At 45.9% G+C, this 17,268-nt stretch overlaps 1 protein-coding gene across 1 annotated transcript in view; it reads left to right on the forward strand.

Moving 5' to 3' along the window:
* The first annotated feature begins 6,729 nt into the window (after positions 1–6,729).
* The window catches only part of Smim13 (small integral membrane protein 13), a 23,486-nt gene continuing 12,947 nt past the window's right edge, over positions 6,730–17,268 (forward strand). The window contains exon 1 of the mRNA XM_021180794.2: positions 6,730–7,272. Coding sequence (XP_021036453.1) covers positions 7,197–7,272 — 76 coding nt within the window. The 5' untranslated portion in view covers positions 6,730–7,196. The remainder of the gene's footprint in view (positions 7,273–17,268) is intronic.

Below are 17,268 nucleotides of genomic sequence, written 5' to 3' on the forward strand. Positions count from 1 at the left end.
GTGTTATATGGAGAGAAGAAATATATTGTCTTAGTTAGGGTTTCCCTCGCTGTGAAGAGACACCATGGCCAAGGCAACTCTTACAAAGGAGAACATTTAATTGAGGCTGGCTGGCTTACAGGTTCAGAGGGTCAGTCCATCATCAGCATGTCTGAAAGTGTGGCAGCACCCAGGCAGGCATGGCACCAAAGGAGCTGAGAGTTCTACATCTTGTTCTGAAGGCAAACAGCAGAAGACTGGCTTCCAGGCAGCTAGGAAAGGGTCTTAAAGCCCACCCTCACAGTGACACACTTCCTGCAAAAAGGCCACACCCACTCTCATATGACCACCTCTCCATAGTGCCTCTCCCAGGGCCAAGCATTCCCAGCACACGGGAGGCAGAGGCAGGCGGAATTTCTGAGTTTGAGGCCAGCATGGTCTACAGAGAGTTCCAGGACAGCCAGGGCTATACAGAGAAACCCTGTCTCGAAAAACAATAACAAAACAAAACAAACAAACAAAAAGCATATTCAAACCAACACATTTACGTACTGTATACATACCAGTTTTTAAAAAAATATCTGAAGCTGTACCCAGTGATATATGCCTACAATCCCGGCAGTCAGTGTAAGCAAGATTGCAGTGAAACCACCAAACTAGACCCACCACTCCTTGGGTGGAAAGAAAGGTTTACTGGGGATGAAGCTGCCAAAACCATCTCTCAGCTGGGGGGTGGGGATGGGGGGTGGGGGTAGAGAGAAGCAAGCAGATGTGAGTCACTGGGGTAGGGGTCTTTGAGCTCACGTAGGCTGTTTGGCTAAACTTGGGAATGAGATGCCCTGCCTGAGGTGGTTGATTATGGGAAGTCCTGGGGAGCAGAAACCCACCTTATGAGATTCTTGAGGAATGCTGAATTTAGGCAACTGGTTACTGGACCAGAGTTCTTCTGTTTAGGACATTGTCACCGGCACTGCCATTTTGGGGGACTCACCATGGATACTCATTACTCAAGAGCTGAGCAGTAGGATCTTGAGCTCAAAGCTAGCTTTTAAGTGTGCTACATAAGACCCTGTCTTTAAATACACACACACACATACACACACACACACACACACACACACACACACACACACACACAGCCCAACTTTGAGTGTGTGCAGGAAATCATGTTGGAAGTTATTTATAGAAGTAATTTGAGGTCTAGGACAACTGCTTCTTGGTTTATGTCTCTCAAGCCTCAGGGTTCTACTAAGCCAGGATTTCCTTAATCCAATTTCAGAATGTGAATGTTTCTAGGTCACCGGATCAGACAAAGCCGACCCAGGTTGCGGGGTTATTTTTGGTGCCTTTCTTCCTGTACCACTGCCCTTTGCTGTCTCAGCCCTCATGCCTTCCAGTCTCCAGTGTCCTAGCCCAGATGCCCACTTGGCCTCCTCCTGGAGGAGCCATGGACAGCATTGTTCAGCATGCAGAGGTTCCCTCTCCCCAACCCAGAGCATTTCTTCTCCCATTTCTATTTCTATCTTCTTCCCGGTTGTGGCCCAGCTGTTCCTCCTTATCTTGTTAGCTGTTTGATATTGGCAGAGAGATTCATTTATATTTTTAAATTGTGTCCAACTACAGGATGGCCCTTATCTGTGTAGTCTACCTTTACAAAAAGCACAGTCACAACACATTTAGAGGGAACTGGCCTTTTGTGCAGAGAACTGGAACGAAGGGCTCACGCAAATTGCAAAGGAGCAAGAGAACCCTTTCAGAGATACGTGATAATACATGTTAAAGAGGGACACACTGTCAAGTTTGACAGAGGGCCACATGATTGAGGGCACTTAAGTCTTTAATTACTGTTTGGGACTTTCTTTTTATAGGGCTCAAGAGATATTTAGTTATTTTCTTATTTTTTTTTTTTTTCGAGACAGGGTTTCTCTGTGTAGCCTTGGCTGTCCTGGAACTCATTCTGTAGATCAGGCTGGCTTTGAACTCAGAAATCTACCTGCCTCTGCCTCCCAATTGCTAGGATTAAAGGTATGTGCCACCACTGCCTGGAGGGATATTTAGTTATTAAAGAGGGTGGTGAGAGTGGTTCTCTGTTTTGATTGACAGGTAACACTTTTTTTTTCCTGTTGAGCATGGCCTTTCCCAGAATGCATCTGATTTTAATTATATGCTCATCTAAGTAATTATACATAAGCACAAGATACTCAATAGGAGAGTCTCCCTAAAAGCTCACTCGTTGAAACGGTTTTGCCTTACTGGGCATGCACCCCCAAACAGTTCAAACTGGATCAGCCTTTTCAATGTTTCTACCCTGATACATCGGGAACACCCACTAATAGAAACCACACAAATTTGATTGTTTTTAGGGGTGTAAGAACTTACACAGAGGGGTGTGTATAGTCTGATGCAGGTAGGGTGCGGGGAAATTCTGAGGTTGCTGGGTGCATTGTTTGGAGATGAACGCAGTATATGCAGGTGAAGAGACAAGGCTGCCAACTTGTACTGATTGACCCACTGGTTTACAGTCTCCCATCCCCAGTAGGATCAATCCCCAGCCTCAGGTCACATCTCTTCTACTCCTAATTTTTATGTGGATGACCATATCGGGTTCCAAGTAGGAGTGAGATCACACCTGCTGCTAAAATTTCTCCCCTGAGAGAGACATAAATAACATGTGCTCCACCTCCTCCAGCAAACCCACAGACTGAGGGACTGGTCTGTGGGAGTTTACTCTGGGGAATCAATGAGTTTGTTAGGTTTGCTTACAGAACAATGGGCGAGAGGTTATGGGCATCCTTAAAATAGCCCCAACAGCAAGTGTGAATCTAGCAGGGATGCTGACACTCACACGGGTGCATAGACAGAGCCTGCTTCTCTCTCTCACCTTTCCTAGCCTGTCATGGTACTTCCACACCTTTCTGAGACCTCTGGCTGTTCTCTCCAATTCTGTTGGGTTTCTTGAAGCCTATGGCTCTGGTTTTAGGATGTAGGGCTCCTTTAGTTTTGATGTGTCCAAGACTGTCCTTGAGTTCTTGATCCCTGCTCCCTCACTTTCCACTGTCTGGGATTACAGATAGGAAGCCCCACAGCTGTAAAGATAGGGGTTCTTAAAGCATCTACGGCAGGAAATTTAGCCATCATTCACCCAGAATCTTGGGTTAGAAACTTGGGGGGTTTAAATGACAGGTGATATTGTATCATTATTTAATGTGTACCGCATGAGGCTTTGACTTATTTATTTATATATATATATAAACAAATAAGTTATTTTATTATATATATAATAAAAATATGCTTTGTTTCACAATAGTTTTTAAAGATGAAAAAAAAAATGTGTAGACGTGTGTCTGTGAAGAGGGCACCAGATTCCCATGAACTGGAGTTATAGTGAATGGTACTGGGAACTGAATTTGGGTCCTCTGCAAAAGCAGTGTAGAATTCATTTTTTAAGAGTGTTTCTGTCTCTCCAGGCTCAGAGTTATCCTAGTTAAAATTCACTATCCTCCCCATTTTTCACAAAATATAATGTATTGTTATGGTGAGTACCATCCACACAACAGATTTCTTGAACTTACCTAACTGTAATATCTCACTTTTGACCAACACCTCTCTTCTCCCAGTTCCCTGTATCCACCAGCTTCCTTGAAAGGGGAGAGGGTGGGCTCCATTCTCTCCTCCTACAAGACCAACACTTTTAGGATGAAATCATGGTGTGTTTGTCTGGCTGACTTATTTCAGTTAATGCACTATCCTCTAAGTTCACCTCTGTTTTTGCAAACGATTTGATTTTGTTCTTTATTGCAAGTAGGATGCACTGTGTTCCATTCAGCCACCATTTCTTTACTCACTCTGTTAGTTTGGTTCTCCATCTTGGCTACTGTCAACTATTGCTGTAATGAAGCTGGTGGCACAGATGTCTCTTCAGCATATTGATTCATTTCCTTTGGATATATACCCAGCAATAAAATTACTGGGTCATGTGGTATGTCTAATCTTAGTATTTTGAGGAGCCTGCATGTGGTTTGCCATAATCACTGTATAAATTTACATTTTCATTAGTGTGTAAGGATTCCCTTTTGTCCACAAGTCTTCCTTCCCTCCTCCTCCTCTTCCTTCTTCGTTCCTTCCTCCTCCTCTTCCTTCTTCCTTCCTCCTCCTCCTCCTCCTCCTCCTCCTCTTCTTCTTCTTCTTCTTCTTCTTCTTCTTCTTCTTCTTCTTCTTCTTCTTCTTCTTCTTCTCTCTCTCTCTCTCTCTCTCTCTCTCTCTCTCTCTCTCTCTCTCTCTTTCTCTCTCTCTCTCTCTGAGATATGGTGTCAGTCTGTCTTAGTCAGGGTTTCTATTCTTGCACAAACATCATGACCAAGAAGCAGTGGGGAGGAAAGGGTTTATTCAGCTTACACTTTCCACATTGCTGTTGATCACCAAAGGCTGTCAGGACTGGAACCCAAGCATGTCAGGAAGCAGGAGCTGATGCAGAGGCCATGGAGGGATATTTCTTACTGGCTTACTTCCCCTGGCTTGCTTAGCCTGCTCTCTTATGGAACCCAAGACTACCAGCCCAGGGATGGCACCACCCACAAGGGGCCCTTCCCCCTTGATCACTAATTGAGAAAATGCCTTATAGCTGGATCTCATGGAGGCATTTCCTCAACTGAAGCTCCTTTCTCTGTGATAACTCCAGCTTGTGTCAAGTTGACACAAAACTAGCCAGTACACAGTCTAAGCTAGTCTTGATTTCACCGTGTAGACAGGGCTGGCCTTGAACTTCTGATCCTCCTTCTAAGTGCTGCTAATTATGGCGGCACAGATCCAGGCTTTTCAAGTCAGTTTAGATTTCTGTTTCCTTCATTCTTTACCTCTAGCCCATCCACTAATCCTAATGATTTAACGTGTCCTACATCTTCCCACTTTTCACCAAGCCAGAGACGACTGCCCTCATCCAAATCTTGATTCAATACTTCCAGGGTAGTTCTGACATGTGCCCAGAGCATCTTGCACATCTGAGATTATTCTTTGTGAGCCACAGTTTTGGAGGATACAGTATAATCCACTTGGGAGCTTTAAAAAAAAAATCTACTTTGCCTGCTCCTTGCCCTGAAGACTGGAATTCACTCAGTGTGGGGATAAGAGATGGGCATTTGTAGTTTAAGTTTCTTTTGGTGAGTCAAATGTACATCAGACTTGAGAAACACTGTCAGGGGTTGGAAGGGAGGTCAACTTTATCTGGCTCTTGGGGGCTGCACACACTGCTCTTCCTATGTAGACGCTCTTCCTGTAGGTCTTTCCATGGTTGGATTTTCACTCAGGACTCAGATCAGATGTTACTTCCTCAGGAAGTTCTTTCTAGATGACTACAATCTCAACACCCCCATGTTCGTCACACTGCTTTACTTATTTTCATTGGGGATTTGCAATTCTTGCACACCCCTATTTATGTTATTGTCTGCCATGGCTTTTTTTAAAAAAGATTTATTTATTATTATACATAAGTACACTCTAGCTGTCTTCTGACAGAAGAGGACATCAGATCTCATTACGGGTGGTCATGAGCCATCATGTGGTTGCTGGGATTTGAACTCAGGACCTTCGGAAAGGGCAGTCAGTGCCATCTCACCAGCCCCTGCCATGGCTTTATCCTTGGCACCTCAAAGAAGTCCAGAGCACACAGAAGTGTTTGTTGTATGTGAATGAAAGAGAAGGTAAAAAGGTCTGGATTCTTCCTGATTTCTTTTGAACTAGATCTATTCAAATGTATTCCTTTCAACCAGATTGTAAATCAAACGTGCTCCGTTATGCAAGTGAGTTGGATCATCTGCTAAAAATGAATAAGTTGATTTCTAAATTTATTGCATCGAGCTCAACTCTCTCCATAGGAACTGTATATTAAATCTTGTGCAAAGCAAGTATTGCCTTGATGTATTTTTATGCTGCTTCTTAGCTGGAAAGCAGTTTACACAGTAGGGCATCTGGGAATGGCTAGCACAGAGTTGCAGTGGAAGGCGAAAGCCTTGACTTCTCAGGGAGGAAAGGGCTGATCACCTCTTGCATTAACAGATGTGGCAGAACTGGGAGTTTTAATTTCAAATAGAAAAAAAGGACTTGAGATAAATGCCTTGTTTTTCAGAAGTTAGTTCAAGCAAATGTGGCAAAACCTTTGGCTGTTGGCCAGATGTTGCTTGAATTAAAGGAGACAACAGAAAGAAACTTGCTAAACAGGTTGGTGAATTAAGAGCACAGATGTCCCTAAGTCACTCACCAGTTACTTCTGAAGCATACTATCTGTGAAAACACAACACAACATCAGTTGCTGGGGGAGGGGGGGAAGGCTTTCCAGATTCTGACGTCAGGGGACTTATTTCCTTACAAGTAACTAACCTTCGCCGGGAGCAATAGGTTGGGTTCAAGTACAACCTGTTTTTCAGGCAACAGCCATCCTCTTTTCCCTTTTGCTCACTAAAACCAATTTTGTATTTGAATTAACGGCTGAAATGTAACTGGCGCCTCGGCATAGTTTAGTAAGGGAGACAGTCCGACGCACAGACTTGGAGAACAAGAATCAGCAGTCTCTTAAGTTGGAGGTGGCGGCTCAAGAACACCAAAGGCACAGGGGACGGGAAAGGAGAGCAATGAGAAGCCGGAGCAGCGTTGACTCCTGGGAATGGTAGTTCGTTGTTGGGCGGAGACCTGCAGCTCTCGCCGATCTTTGCACTACATTACCCAGCAGGCCTCGCGCAGCGGTTGAGTCGCTGCGGAGTGGGTGCTTGGTGATGAGCTACCGCGGAGGAGGGGGCGGGGAGCGGAGGAGCAGCTGCGGCGGCCTCCGGGAGTGGTTGACATCTGGCGTCTCCGAGGGAGGAGGGGACCTCGAGTGAGCTGCAGCCAGGGCCTGGCGTTTGCCGCGCCACCTCCAGATCACTCTTTCCCCGCCTCGACGTCCGCCATGGCAGCGCGTCCGTCCGTCGCCGGCCTCTCCGCTCGCCGTGGCTCGGGCTCCCCGGAGCGATGAGGAGGCGGTAGTGGCGTCCCGAGGCCCGCTCCACCAGCGACTCGGTCGCCCCGGCCGGGGGCAGGTCTGCGGGCCGGTCCCGTCGCGGCCCGCCCCCGCACCGCCCAGTCCCGCCCCCTGGGGGCGCTGCCCTCGGGCACCCGCGGTCCATGCCGCCCTGCCGCTCTGCCGCCCGCCGCTGAGCCCGCGCCCACCCCCCACTCCCGCTCTCAAAATGTGGCACAACGTGGGGCTGACCCTGCTGGTGTTCGTGGCCACGCTGCTGATCGTCCTGTTGCTGATGGTGTGCGGTGAGTGGAGGGCAACGCCGGGGGCGGTCGGGAAAGCTCGCGTGGACAAGTGTCCACGGTGGTCACCTCGGTGGTCTCGGTGGCCGCCGGGCTCCCAAGACGGAGTTCAGAGGAGTCATGCCTCTTACTCAGGGCATGTCGCCCGGGCATCACGAACCTTCAGGCTCAGCGAACCTTCAGGGCTGGCATCCTGACTCGAGGTAGAAGCACGTTTCTGATCCCCCGGCAGGTTTGTCCTTGGTTGCCATAATGCCACAGCCTACCCAGATCTTTCACCGTGGCCTGTATTCGAAGGAGCAGTGATCGGTTCCATCTTTTTATATGGATGTTCTGAACCTAGTGAGAGATTTCATCACCTTTTGGGTTTCCAGCGCACGTGAAGTTGTTTGTTTACTTCCAAGTTCAGGCTTTAACCAAATTCCCAGCCTACTTGATAATGGGCCGAGCCAAAAAAAAAAAAAAAAAAAAAAAAAAACAAAAAAAAAAAACAAAAAACAAACCAAAACAAACCAAAAAACCCCACCACTGGCGGTAATAAACTTCCAGGGTCAGGGAACCTTATCTTGGTTTTGCTGTCCCGGGTCTGCAGCTGTGTACTTCTCTTCCCAGGAGGGAAGGGACGTTAAACTGTTCTCAAGGCCTGTTTTCCATCCCTCTTAATTCGTTATGCACATAGCTGATAACCACAGGTCTCAGCCAGGAGACTGAAAAATTTTGAGAGCTTGGAGAGTATTTCAAATAAATGACAGTAAGCACTGGTATTTAGAAGACCAAGTATGGGTTTGAAGTGATGGAGTATTGGGTTAAAATTTTATAAATACTGTAAGCTTATTCTTAACATAGTTAATGCTCAGTCCAGTAGCTGCACTTGGAAAGATGTGCACTTACATATTTAGACACCTATATGTGTATTTAAATTTTGTCAGTAATGCTGACTGAACCAAGGGCTTCACATATGCTCAGCACATGTTGAACTACATACAGAGCTAGTCCCAACTCTAACATTTTTGGCTAATTCTAGTGGTTCTAGATCTAAAGAATCCTTTTTAAAATCAGGGTCTCACTACGTAGCCTTGGCTGGCCTGGAGTTCACCATGTAGACCAGGCTGTTCTTGAACTCATGGAGGTCCAACTGCCTCAGCCTTCCAAACGCTAGGATTAAAGATGGCCAGTTTTGCCCGGCTGTGGTGGCGCACGCCTTTAATCCCAGCACTTGGGAGGCAAAGGCAGGCGGATTTCTGAGTTCAAGGCCAGCCTGGTCTACAGAGTGAGTTCCAGGACAGCCAGGGTTGTATAAGATGGCCAATTTTTTCTTTTTTTTTTTTCATGACATAAAAAAAAAAAAATTAAATAACATCTTCCAAGTTTCTAATGTGTGAACAGGGTGATATCATTAATTGTTGTTTGCATTTTTTTTTTTTTTTTTTTTTGAGGTGGGAGCCCCAGGTAGACCAGGTTGGCATTGAACTTGCTGTGTGGAGGAGGATCTTGAGTTGCTGATCCATTGAGGGCTACACCCAGTTTATTCAATGCTAGGATGGAACTCCAAGCTTCCTGCAGGCTAGGCAATCCACGCCCCCAGCTCAAGGGCCTTGAAATAAGAATAAACAAACCCTTGAGCGTTAGTTGGACACAGGGGTAAAGGCGTGTGTCACCCTTTCTACTCGGAATGAGTGTGACATACAAGCCATACTACATCTTGGACACAACACTGATCAAACTTGCTCTGAGACATTTTAAGTCCCTGACTGCTTTCTTACCTTTCACTGGCCGGCGGGCTGCTTAGTTTTACTAGTTTTTCTAAGTGTCATTAGCTTCAGGAAACCTCCTGAGCGAGAGGCAAGGTCTGATACCTTTAAAACTAACAGCTTTATCACGTAGTCCAAATACTGTTCCTTGTTGGGAAACTAATGACAGGGTAGGGCAGCCCTTTTGTTCTGACTAGAAGGTGGCTGAAGGTTGAAGAGAAGGGGGAAGGGGCAGACCTGACCTGGGACCTGGGATGCCGTGTTAGTGTAGCTGGGGGCTACATTGCAGAATCCCACAGACTGCCTCACTTCTCCCTCAGCCATTTACTCTCACAGTGCTGGAGGCGTGAAGGGCTTTAAGGGTATCTCTCCTTGGCGTGTAGATGGCCATCACCTCCTGGTACTTTCATAGGGTCTTCCCGCTGTGTGTACTGATACCAGTCACTGGGTCAGGGCCCTGGCCCTTGTGACCTTATGTCCTTTCCAGACAGTCACATTGGGAATTTTCTGTAATACATGCTGGAGGACAGCCTATAGCTGAGTGATTCAGGCATATGCCCTTAAATAATTCTGACCTTTCTGTGGTCATTGACTCTTTTGAGAACCTAGTTAATGCTTTGACAATTTTCAAGAAAAAAAAATGTATAAACACATTTTTTTTTTTACCAACTTTTTTTTTTTCCGTTTTTTTTGAGAAAGGGTTTCTCTGTGTAGCCCTGGCTGTCCTGGAACTCACTCTGTAGACCAGGCTGGCCTTGAGCTCAGAAATTCGCCTGCCTCTGCCTCCCAAAGGACTGGAATTAAAGGTGTGCGTTACCACACCCGGTCTTAGCAGATTTTTGTTAAACCAACACAGAGAGTTCAGCTCAGCAGTCTCTGCCCATTGGGCCAGGTCTCCTGTTTTCTGCTCTCACCCAATTCTGGCAGCTTTTTGTTTAGTGCTCACTGGACACTGGATTGTAATCTGTCACCAAGTCAGCCCCAAGGAATCAAAATGGAGCTTGCTAGAGAACGCTGACAAGCTGTTTTACACAGTGAATTCTAAATTTCAAATTTCCTAGGAAGGGTTTCCTTCTGTATGTATTGGCTTTTTTTCTTTCTTTCTTTCTTTTTTAATTCACTTTAAAGTGTGTTCTGCCTGTACCATTCACTGAAGCTGCCTTTTGTCGCCGTGGGTAACGTGAGTGGCTTCCGTCTTACTGAATGAGTGATCATAGTCCTTTCTAATGGAGGTTTCTGCTGAGAAGCACTTTCATGTCCCCAGTGGCTGACAATCACCCCCCACCCCCCAACACACCCCCAACAAGGTCTCACTGTATAGCCTGGGCTGTCCCGGAACTCTCACTCTGTAGGCCAGGTTGCCCTCAAACTCATAGAGATCCACTGTCCTCTGCCTTCCAAATGCTGGGATTAAAGGAGTGTCCCCCCCCCCCCCCAGCTACCCAGGTCATTTTAATAAAATACTTTGTTCAGTCTTTCAACGTTTTAAAAGCCAGAGTTCCTTTGGCCTGTGTTATATTTCTACCCTAGACTTATTTACTTGTGTATGGCTTGATACCCTTCATTGCTACAACTGATTCTGTAATTGTGACACTCGTTAGCTGGGGGTTGTAACCCAGAGTCCTGCACACTCCAGGCCAGTGCCCTACCGGTGAGCTGCATCCCTAAGCCCCTAGAATTGCCTTCCTGTGTGTACCTCCAGAATCTACACAGGCAGGAGAAATAGTTCCCATATGTTCAGTCCACCGCTTGCTCCCACCATCCGCAAAGCCATGTTTCCTCCTCAGCAGCCGTGGGTTCTCACACACTAAGCACTGCTTTCTCTGCCGGCCTGTCCGGAATCTCTCCTCCTTGTCGTTCTCATACTTTCTTCCTTTGTAGGCACGAGCTTTCTAAGAAAAGATACAGAGGAGAAAAAAAAAAGTGTTTTGAGCTACAAGTTTAAAAAGTCTTGATTTTCAGCCCTGATATTTGATCAATATGCTGAGTACATCTGAGTTTGCAAATTGCTTTTAGCTAGAGTTTTAAAATTATTGTTTTTTTGTTTTTTTGTTTTTTTTTCAGCTTCTAGGGCTAATCTTGAGAAGTTCCGTGCAGCTCCATTTCCCTCTCTGCTCAGGTGACTTGGTTTCCCTCTTTGCTCGGTTTCTTGATCCAGGTGCCTCCCCGTAGCCTTCGCATCACTGGTGTACTGAAATGTCAGGATGTGCCTTGCCTCCTTTTGACTTCATTCATTTTTTCCTGGACACACCCAGTTGAGAAACCGCCCCCCGCCCCCATCATTTCTGGAGTATTTTCTTCTAGAGAAGTGATCATTTCTTGACTTCCTACTCCCCTTGCTCTGGTTATTTATTTATTTATTTTCACCTTCACTACTGGGCATTGAGCCCAGGCTTTTACCCTGGACTCTTTTCTTGGACATCTAGAGAGAGCTTTGCTCTAGACGTCTTTCATATGTTCATATTTAAGGGCGAGGTAATTAAAACAAAACAATAGGTTTTTAGCTGGCTGTGTGGTGGCACATGCTTTTAATCCGAGCACTTCGGAGGCAGAGGCAGGTGGAGCTCTAAGTTTGAGGCCAGCCTGGTCTACAGAGTGAGTTCCAGGACAGCCAGGGCTACACATAGAGAGACATGTTTCAAGCAAACAACCAACCCAAGAAAGCAACAGCACCCATGGGTTCTCTGTTAGCTGTAGGCTTACCAATGCACAGTGATTTGGTAAGAACTTAGTGTCTATTTGACACACACCCTCTGTTGTTAATTTAGAGATCTACTCTTTGAGTGTATCAACATTTGTGGAATTCTCTTATTTCCTACTTGGATATTATAAATTTACCTCCTGTGAGAGTAGACTTTAGCCAGTTGTTTTTTTTCTCTTCTCTACCTTTTTCTGTTTCTTGAATGTATTTTGTGTCTAACTGGCATACCCCTCTCTGCTTTTAAGTTTATGCTGAGATTAAGTCAATGTTGAATGTGGAGATTCTCTGAAATAGAAAGGCTTAATGAGCTTTTAGAGAATCTATCCTGAAAAACACAAGTCCTGGGACAGGCTTTGAAGCTACCACAGATCCATGGCAGTTGGAGCTGAGAGCTAAGACCAGTTCCATATGACAGCAGCTCTGTAAGCTGGTCAGAGCCATATAGTTGGGAATCACAAAGAGCCCAAGTTCTGGGCTAGGAGGGTCGTTCATAAGAAATATCCTGGTTTGTCTGAAGCTAGACATTCAGTCTGTGTGTATGTGAACAGATGGCCACGGGGGGTTCAAGTCCAGGGTCTCACCTGCATTCCTGCACAGGGGATCGCCTTTGTTGGCTTTAGCTCATTCACACCTGCTACCTTATGGAGTCCCTTATCTCTCTCCATCCATACAAGGGTTTTTTTTTTTTTTTAATCTATTTTTAAAAACGACTGATCATTTATTAAGGGTGGTGGATTTAGGCACCTGCACTGGAGAACTCAGCCCTGCTTGAGATGATGGAACCGATGTGCTTAGCAGTCTCAGGAGCCCATGCCAGTCACGTGCATCCTTACCCAGAAGCTTTACCAAGGTGACCCCACGAGATTCTTTTCTCCGTTTGCATCTCTGTCTAAGTCCCTCACCTCCAGAGACTACATCTGGAGACTGGGGGAATTGTAATCTCCAGTGCATTTACAATTCTGGTCTTGCTGGTATCTTCCAGTATCTAAAGTATGGCTATGGTGTGGCTTCCTGACTGACCTGTCCCACTGAGACAGTGAGTTGGTGCAACTCCCTTAGAAAGACTTAGCAGAGGGCAGGAAGAATGTAGTTCAGTGGTGTGCCTAGCAGACGAGGTGGTGGTGGTGGTGGTGGTGGTGGTGTTGGTGTTGGTGGTGGTGGGTGTTCCCTCATCAGCTTTACTTTTTGTTCTAGAATCAAGTATTTATTCTACAAAGTATCTTATAATGACATTAGCAACAAATACTGGTTTTTCTAGACAGGAAGTATAGACAGCAGGATGTTCATTGCCTTGTAAGGTGGAGAGGACAGAACACTTGGGAAAAAACTGGTTAGTAGCAGCTTACTCCAGTGGTGTGTGTGAGCGTGTGTGAGTGTGTGTGTGTGTGTGTGTGTATCTGTCTGTGTGTCTGTCTAAGAGTTAAGCCAGTTGAAATTGGCCTTTTGGAGACTGGGCTGTTTTCTAATACTGATTTCTTGACATCTCTTTACTTGTGGCTCTCAAGAAAGATCTGGTAAGTAGTTTAGCTTCGGCTTCAGGACATGCAGATTAGGCAGAAGTGACTAATTTCCAGTCCGGTTTGTTCAGAGGATTCGTAGGAACAATGGCAGTCTGGTTATTAACATTTTCAGTTAGAGTCTGAGCTCTGTGATGTCGGAGGCTTAAGTTGCATTGTTCACTGTCTGTAGATCCTAGGGTAATGGCTGACACATAGCATAGTAGATCCTCATCTAAAGGATGAAGGAAAATCCCTCTGCTAATCACTGAATTCCAATAATAATTGTTAAGTGTTAATCCTGGAATAAGCCAGGATCGCCTCACTGGTAACTCCTGTCCAGTGAGATATACTTACTAGATTTTTAGGAACATTTGCTGGAGACGGTGGTCATGGGCATCCAAATGAACAAAGCACCATCTGTGTCCCCAGGGATGCCGTCCTTCACCAGGCTTTAGGTTAGAGGTCATAGGTCATAGACACTGCCCCTGAGCCGAGGACACATTGTTTTATTTTGTGCCTTCACTAGGTTGCAAGCAGATCCCTCTCCCTTAAACGTCTATGAAAGGCAAGGAGTCCCTTTGGTCTGAGTTACTGTTGGAGCTCCTACCTAGCTCAGAGTCTCTCTCTGAGTGGCTATCCCTACTAAACCAGAAATGTCTTGGTGTCTCTACCTGGACCAGTTATATTTTTATTGATTGATTAAGACAGGGTCTCACTGTGTAGCCCCGGCTGCCTTGGAATTCTCAGATACCCACCTGCCCCTGCCTTCAATATGTTTGGATTAAAGGCTTGGGTCACCAGGTATGGCAGAATGTTAATTATGTAAAATACTGATTATCTGACAATCTCACCCGCTCCGAGCTCCACCTATATCACACTCCTGGTTTCCTATAGGCTCTCAGGATGGGTTTATCTTCCTTATTTCCTGCTCAGTGGGTGAGGTGTCATACCTAAATATCTGATGTGATTTCTGAGGTACAGAGATAACCACAATCGGGTTCTGTCTTTAAGCCACAAGCTGGACAGGGATCCAGCTTAGTCATTTAAAAACATGTCCGGTCTGGAGAGATGGCTTAACAGTTAATTAAGAGCACTGGCTGCTTGCTCTTCCAGAGGTCCTGAGTTCAATTCCCAGAAACCCCATGGTGGCTCACACTATCTGTAATGGGATCCGATGCCCTCTTCTGGTGTGTCTGAAAACAGCTACAATGTACTCATATAAATGAAATAAATAAATCTTAAACAAAACAAAACAAAACAAAAACCAAAAAATATACTTCAGGTGTCTAAAAAGGTCCGTTAATGTGAGTACATACAATCTACTCACAGATGAGGTTCAGCAAGGTGTCATGAATGTTCATTCTTTTATCACCCTCCTTTCAAACAGATCTCCCTCCCCACCCTGCCAGGCCCCCCTCCCCCCAGTTTATCTCTGAGCTATCAGGAAAAATAGATTTGGCACAAAGCCCTTGAAACCCCAGTTCCCTTAGACTAGGTTATATGATAGCAGAGGCATGCAGTCTGGACCCTCTCACAGCCGAGGTTTATGCCCAGGAAGTGTCTCTTGGACCCCTAGATTACTTTAGGATGAGGACTGGTCACCAGAAACATCAGCATGTGATGGGAGAGTGGGGAGTTTGAGCCCCTCAGCCTGACTTGTAGAGGGGCGGGGAGACATAGAGCCAGTGTCATTCACAGTCTTGAACCATGAGTGCAATGAACATTTCAAACACAGCACATCTGAGACTACAGTTCAGACCTTGTTTCTACAGCTTTTTCCAGCTCAGTGACACCTTTGTCCTCTCAGTTGCCAGTAAGGCTCTCTAGCGTCTAAAGATAGCAGCTTCCCTGATGCGCACCTGACTGGCCCCCTCCTCTGCTCTTCTCCACAGATGTCATAGTCATTGAACAGACCTCCTGCAGCACGATCATGTTTGGACCATAGTAGGCCCTGACAGATGTATGAAAGAGTGAATGAGTGCATCACTTCTCAGCCCCTTAGCTGGGGTGAGGTGGGTGGATACAGGAGCATCAAGATTTTGGCACAGATGCAGGCACTCAGAGGTTTCATGGGAACTTCGAGATTCTCCAGGTTCATAGAGCTGTACCTGGGAGGCAGGAAACCAGTTGGGAGGTTTACATTGTGCTGATGATAGTTTTAGCCAAGGAGACAATAGTAGAGTTGGAATGACAGTGGCTTTGAGGTTGTAGTTGACTTAGCAACAGTGGTGGCATGTCTTAGGGTTTAACTGCTGTGAACAGACATGACCAAGGCAGCTCTTATAAAGACAACACTTAATTGGGGCTGGCTTACAGGTTCAGAGGTTCAAGTCCATTATCATCAAGTTGGGAGCATGGCAGCATCCAGGCAGACATGGTACAGGAGGAGCTGAGAGTTCTGCATCTTCCTCTGAAGGCTATCAGAATACTGCTTGCAGGCAACTAGGAAGAGCGTCTTATAGCCCATACCCACAGTGACACCCCTGTTCCAACAGGACCACACCTAATAGTGCCACTCCCTGGGCCGATCATATACAAACCATCACGTGGCACTTCGCTGTGCTTTGTCACAGTGACAAGCTCACAAGATTTGAAGCTTTAGGGCTGATTTAAAACTCACGGTGACATAGGTCATATGAGGTTGGAGTGTAAGCCTGTAAGAGGAGAGGAGTTGTATTAATCTAGGGTCACAGGCTCTCTTCTTCCCAAGTTGTCAAGGTTGTGTCTGCTAGTTCAGCCTGAGCACACTGATTTGCAAGTGTGTACTACCAGAACCCAGGCTACTGCTATGTCTGGCATGGAACTCTTTATGCAAACAAGGCAAACCTCAAAACTCAAAGTGACCCACGTCCTCTGCTTCCTGACTGCTGGGATTAGAGGAATACACTATCACGTGAGACACATGTAAGGCTTCAAATGTCCATCAACTGACTAGTGCTAGCGTTAATGCTGAAGATTCCTACTGGATTATATACTAACTACAGCATCCAGCCCAAGCTGCTGGTGCCTTTTTACACAGACACTGAACAATCCTGTCAGTCAAATAGACCTGAAACTACAAAATCCAGAATCCACTATTCAAAACAGGCATGGATGACCATGCATAATTCTTTAAGGAGCACCGTATCCCTCCCCTAACCCCCTTCCACAGGGCCACACTGGGGACTGTGTGGTAGTGTGTTCAGTGAGTGTGATGATACTTTGTCCCTGAAGCAGTGCCTTGTCACACTTCTGCCACAAAGCCCTAGAACTTGCTATACTTAAATCATTGTGACAGCCAAGTTAGCTCTAAAATGAGAGGCTTTCTTCCTGGCCCCAATCTCCCAGAATAATGACTCTGAGACTTAAAATATATTTACAAACACCTTGGCCAGGTTCCCCAGTTAGATCATAACTTAATATCCCATTTATTCTAATCTTAGTTCTGCCAGGTGATTGGTTACTTCTGCTCAGTCCCCATCGTGCTTCTGTCTGTCTCCCATAGTCCCAAGTGAATTCTCTACCCCCATACCATCATTCAGTCTCCCTACCGGATGTCCCACCTTCTATTTTCTGCTTAAGCTTCTAGGCCAGTCAGTGTTTTATTGACAGGTGCTGCATCCATACAGCACACAAGAGAGATCTCTACAGTTAGATTGCTGGCTCTCTTTAGTTGCTGTAGTTTGTGTTTACAATCCCAGAACTGGGGAGGCTGAGGCGGGAGGTCTCAAAGGTTGAGGCCAGTCTGGGCTACTGTAGCAAGACCCTGTCTTAAAAGGGGGGTGGAAGGTGGCAACCAACCCCTGTGGCTTCAGATCTTTGCGTGTAAAGCTGCTTTTCTGGGTTCTTACTCAAAAAGTAACTTTCCCATCCATCCCCTGCTTCCTCTCCATTCTTTTTTTTTTTTTTAATTTTTAATATTTTTATTACATATTTTCCTCAATTACATTTCCAATGCTATCCCAAAAGTCCCCCATAGCGTCCCCCACTTCCCTACCCACCCATTCCCATTCTTTTGGCCCTGGCATTCCCCTATATTGGGGCATATAAAGTTTGCAAGTCCAATGGG

This window comes from Mus caroli, chromosome 13 (genome assembly GCF_900094665.2).
Source record: "Mus caroli chromosome 13, CAROLI_EIJ_v1.1, whole genome shotgun sequence".
Classification (NCBI taxonomy): domain Eukaryota; kingdom Metazoa; phylum Chordata; class Mammalia; order Rodentia; family Muridae; genus Mus; species Mus caroli.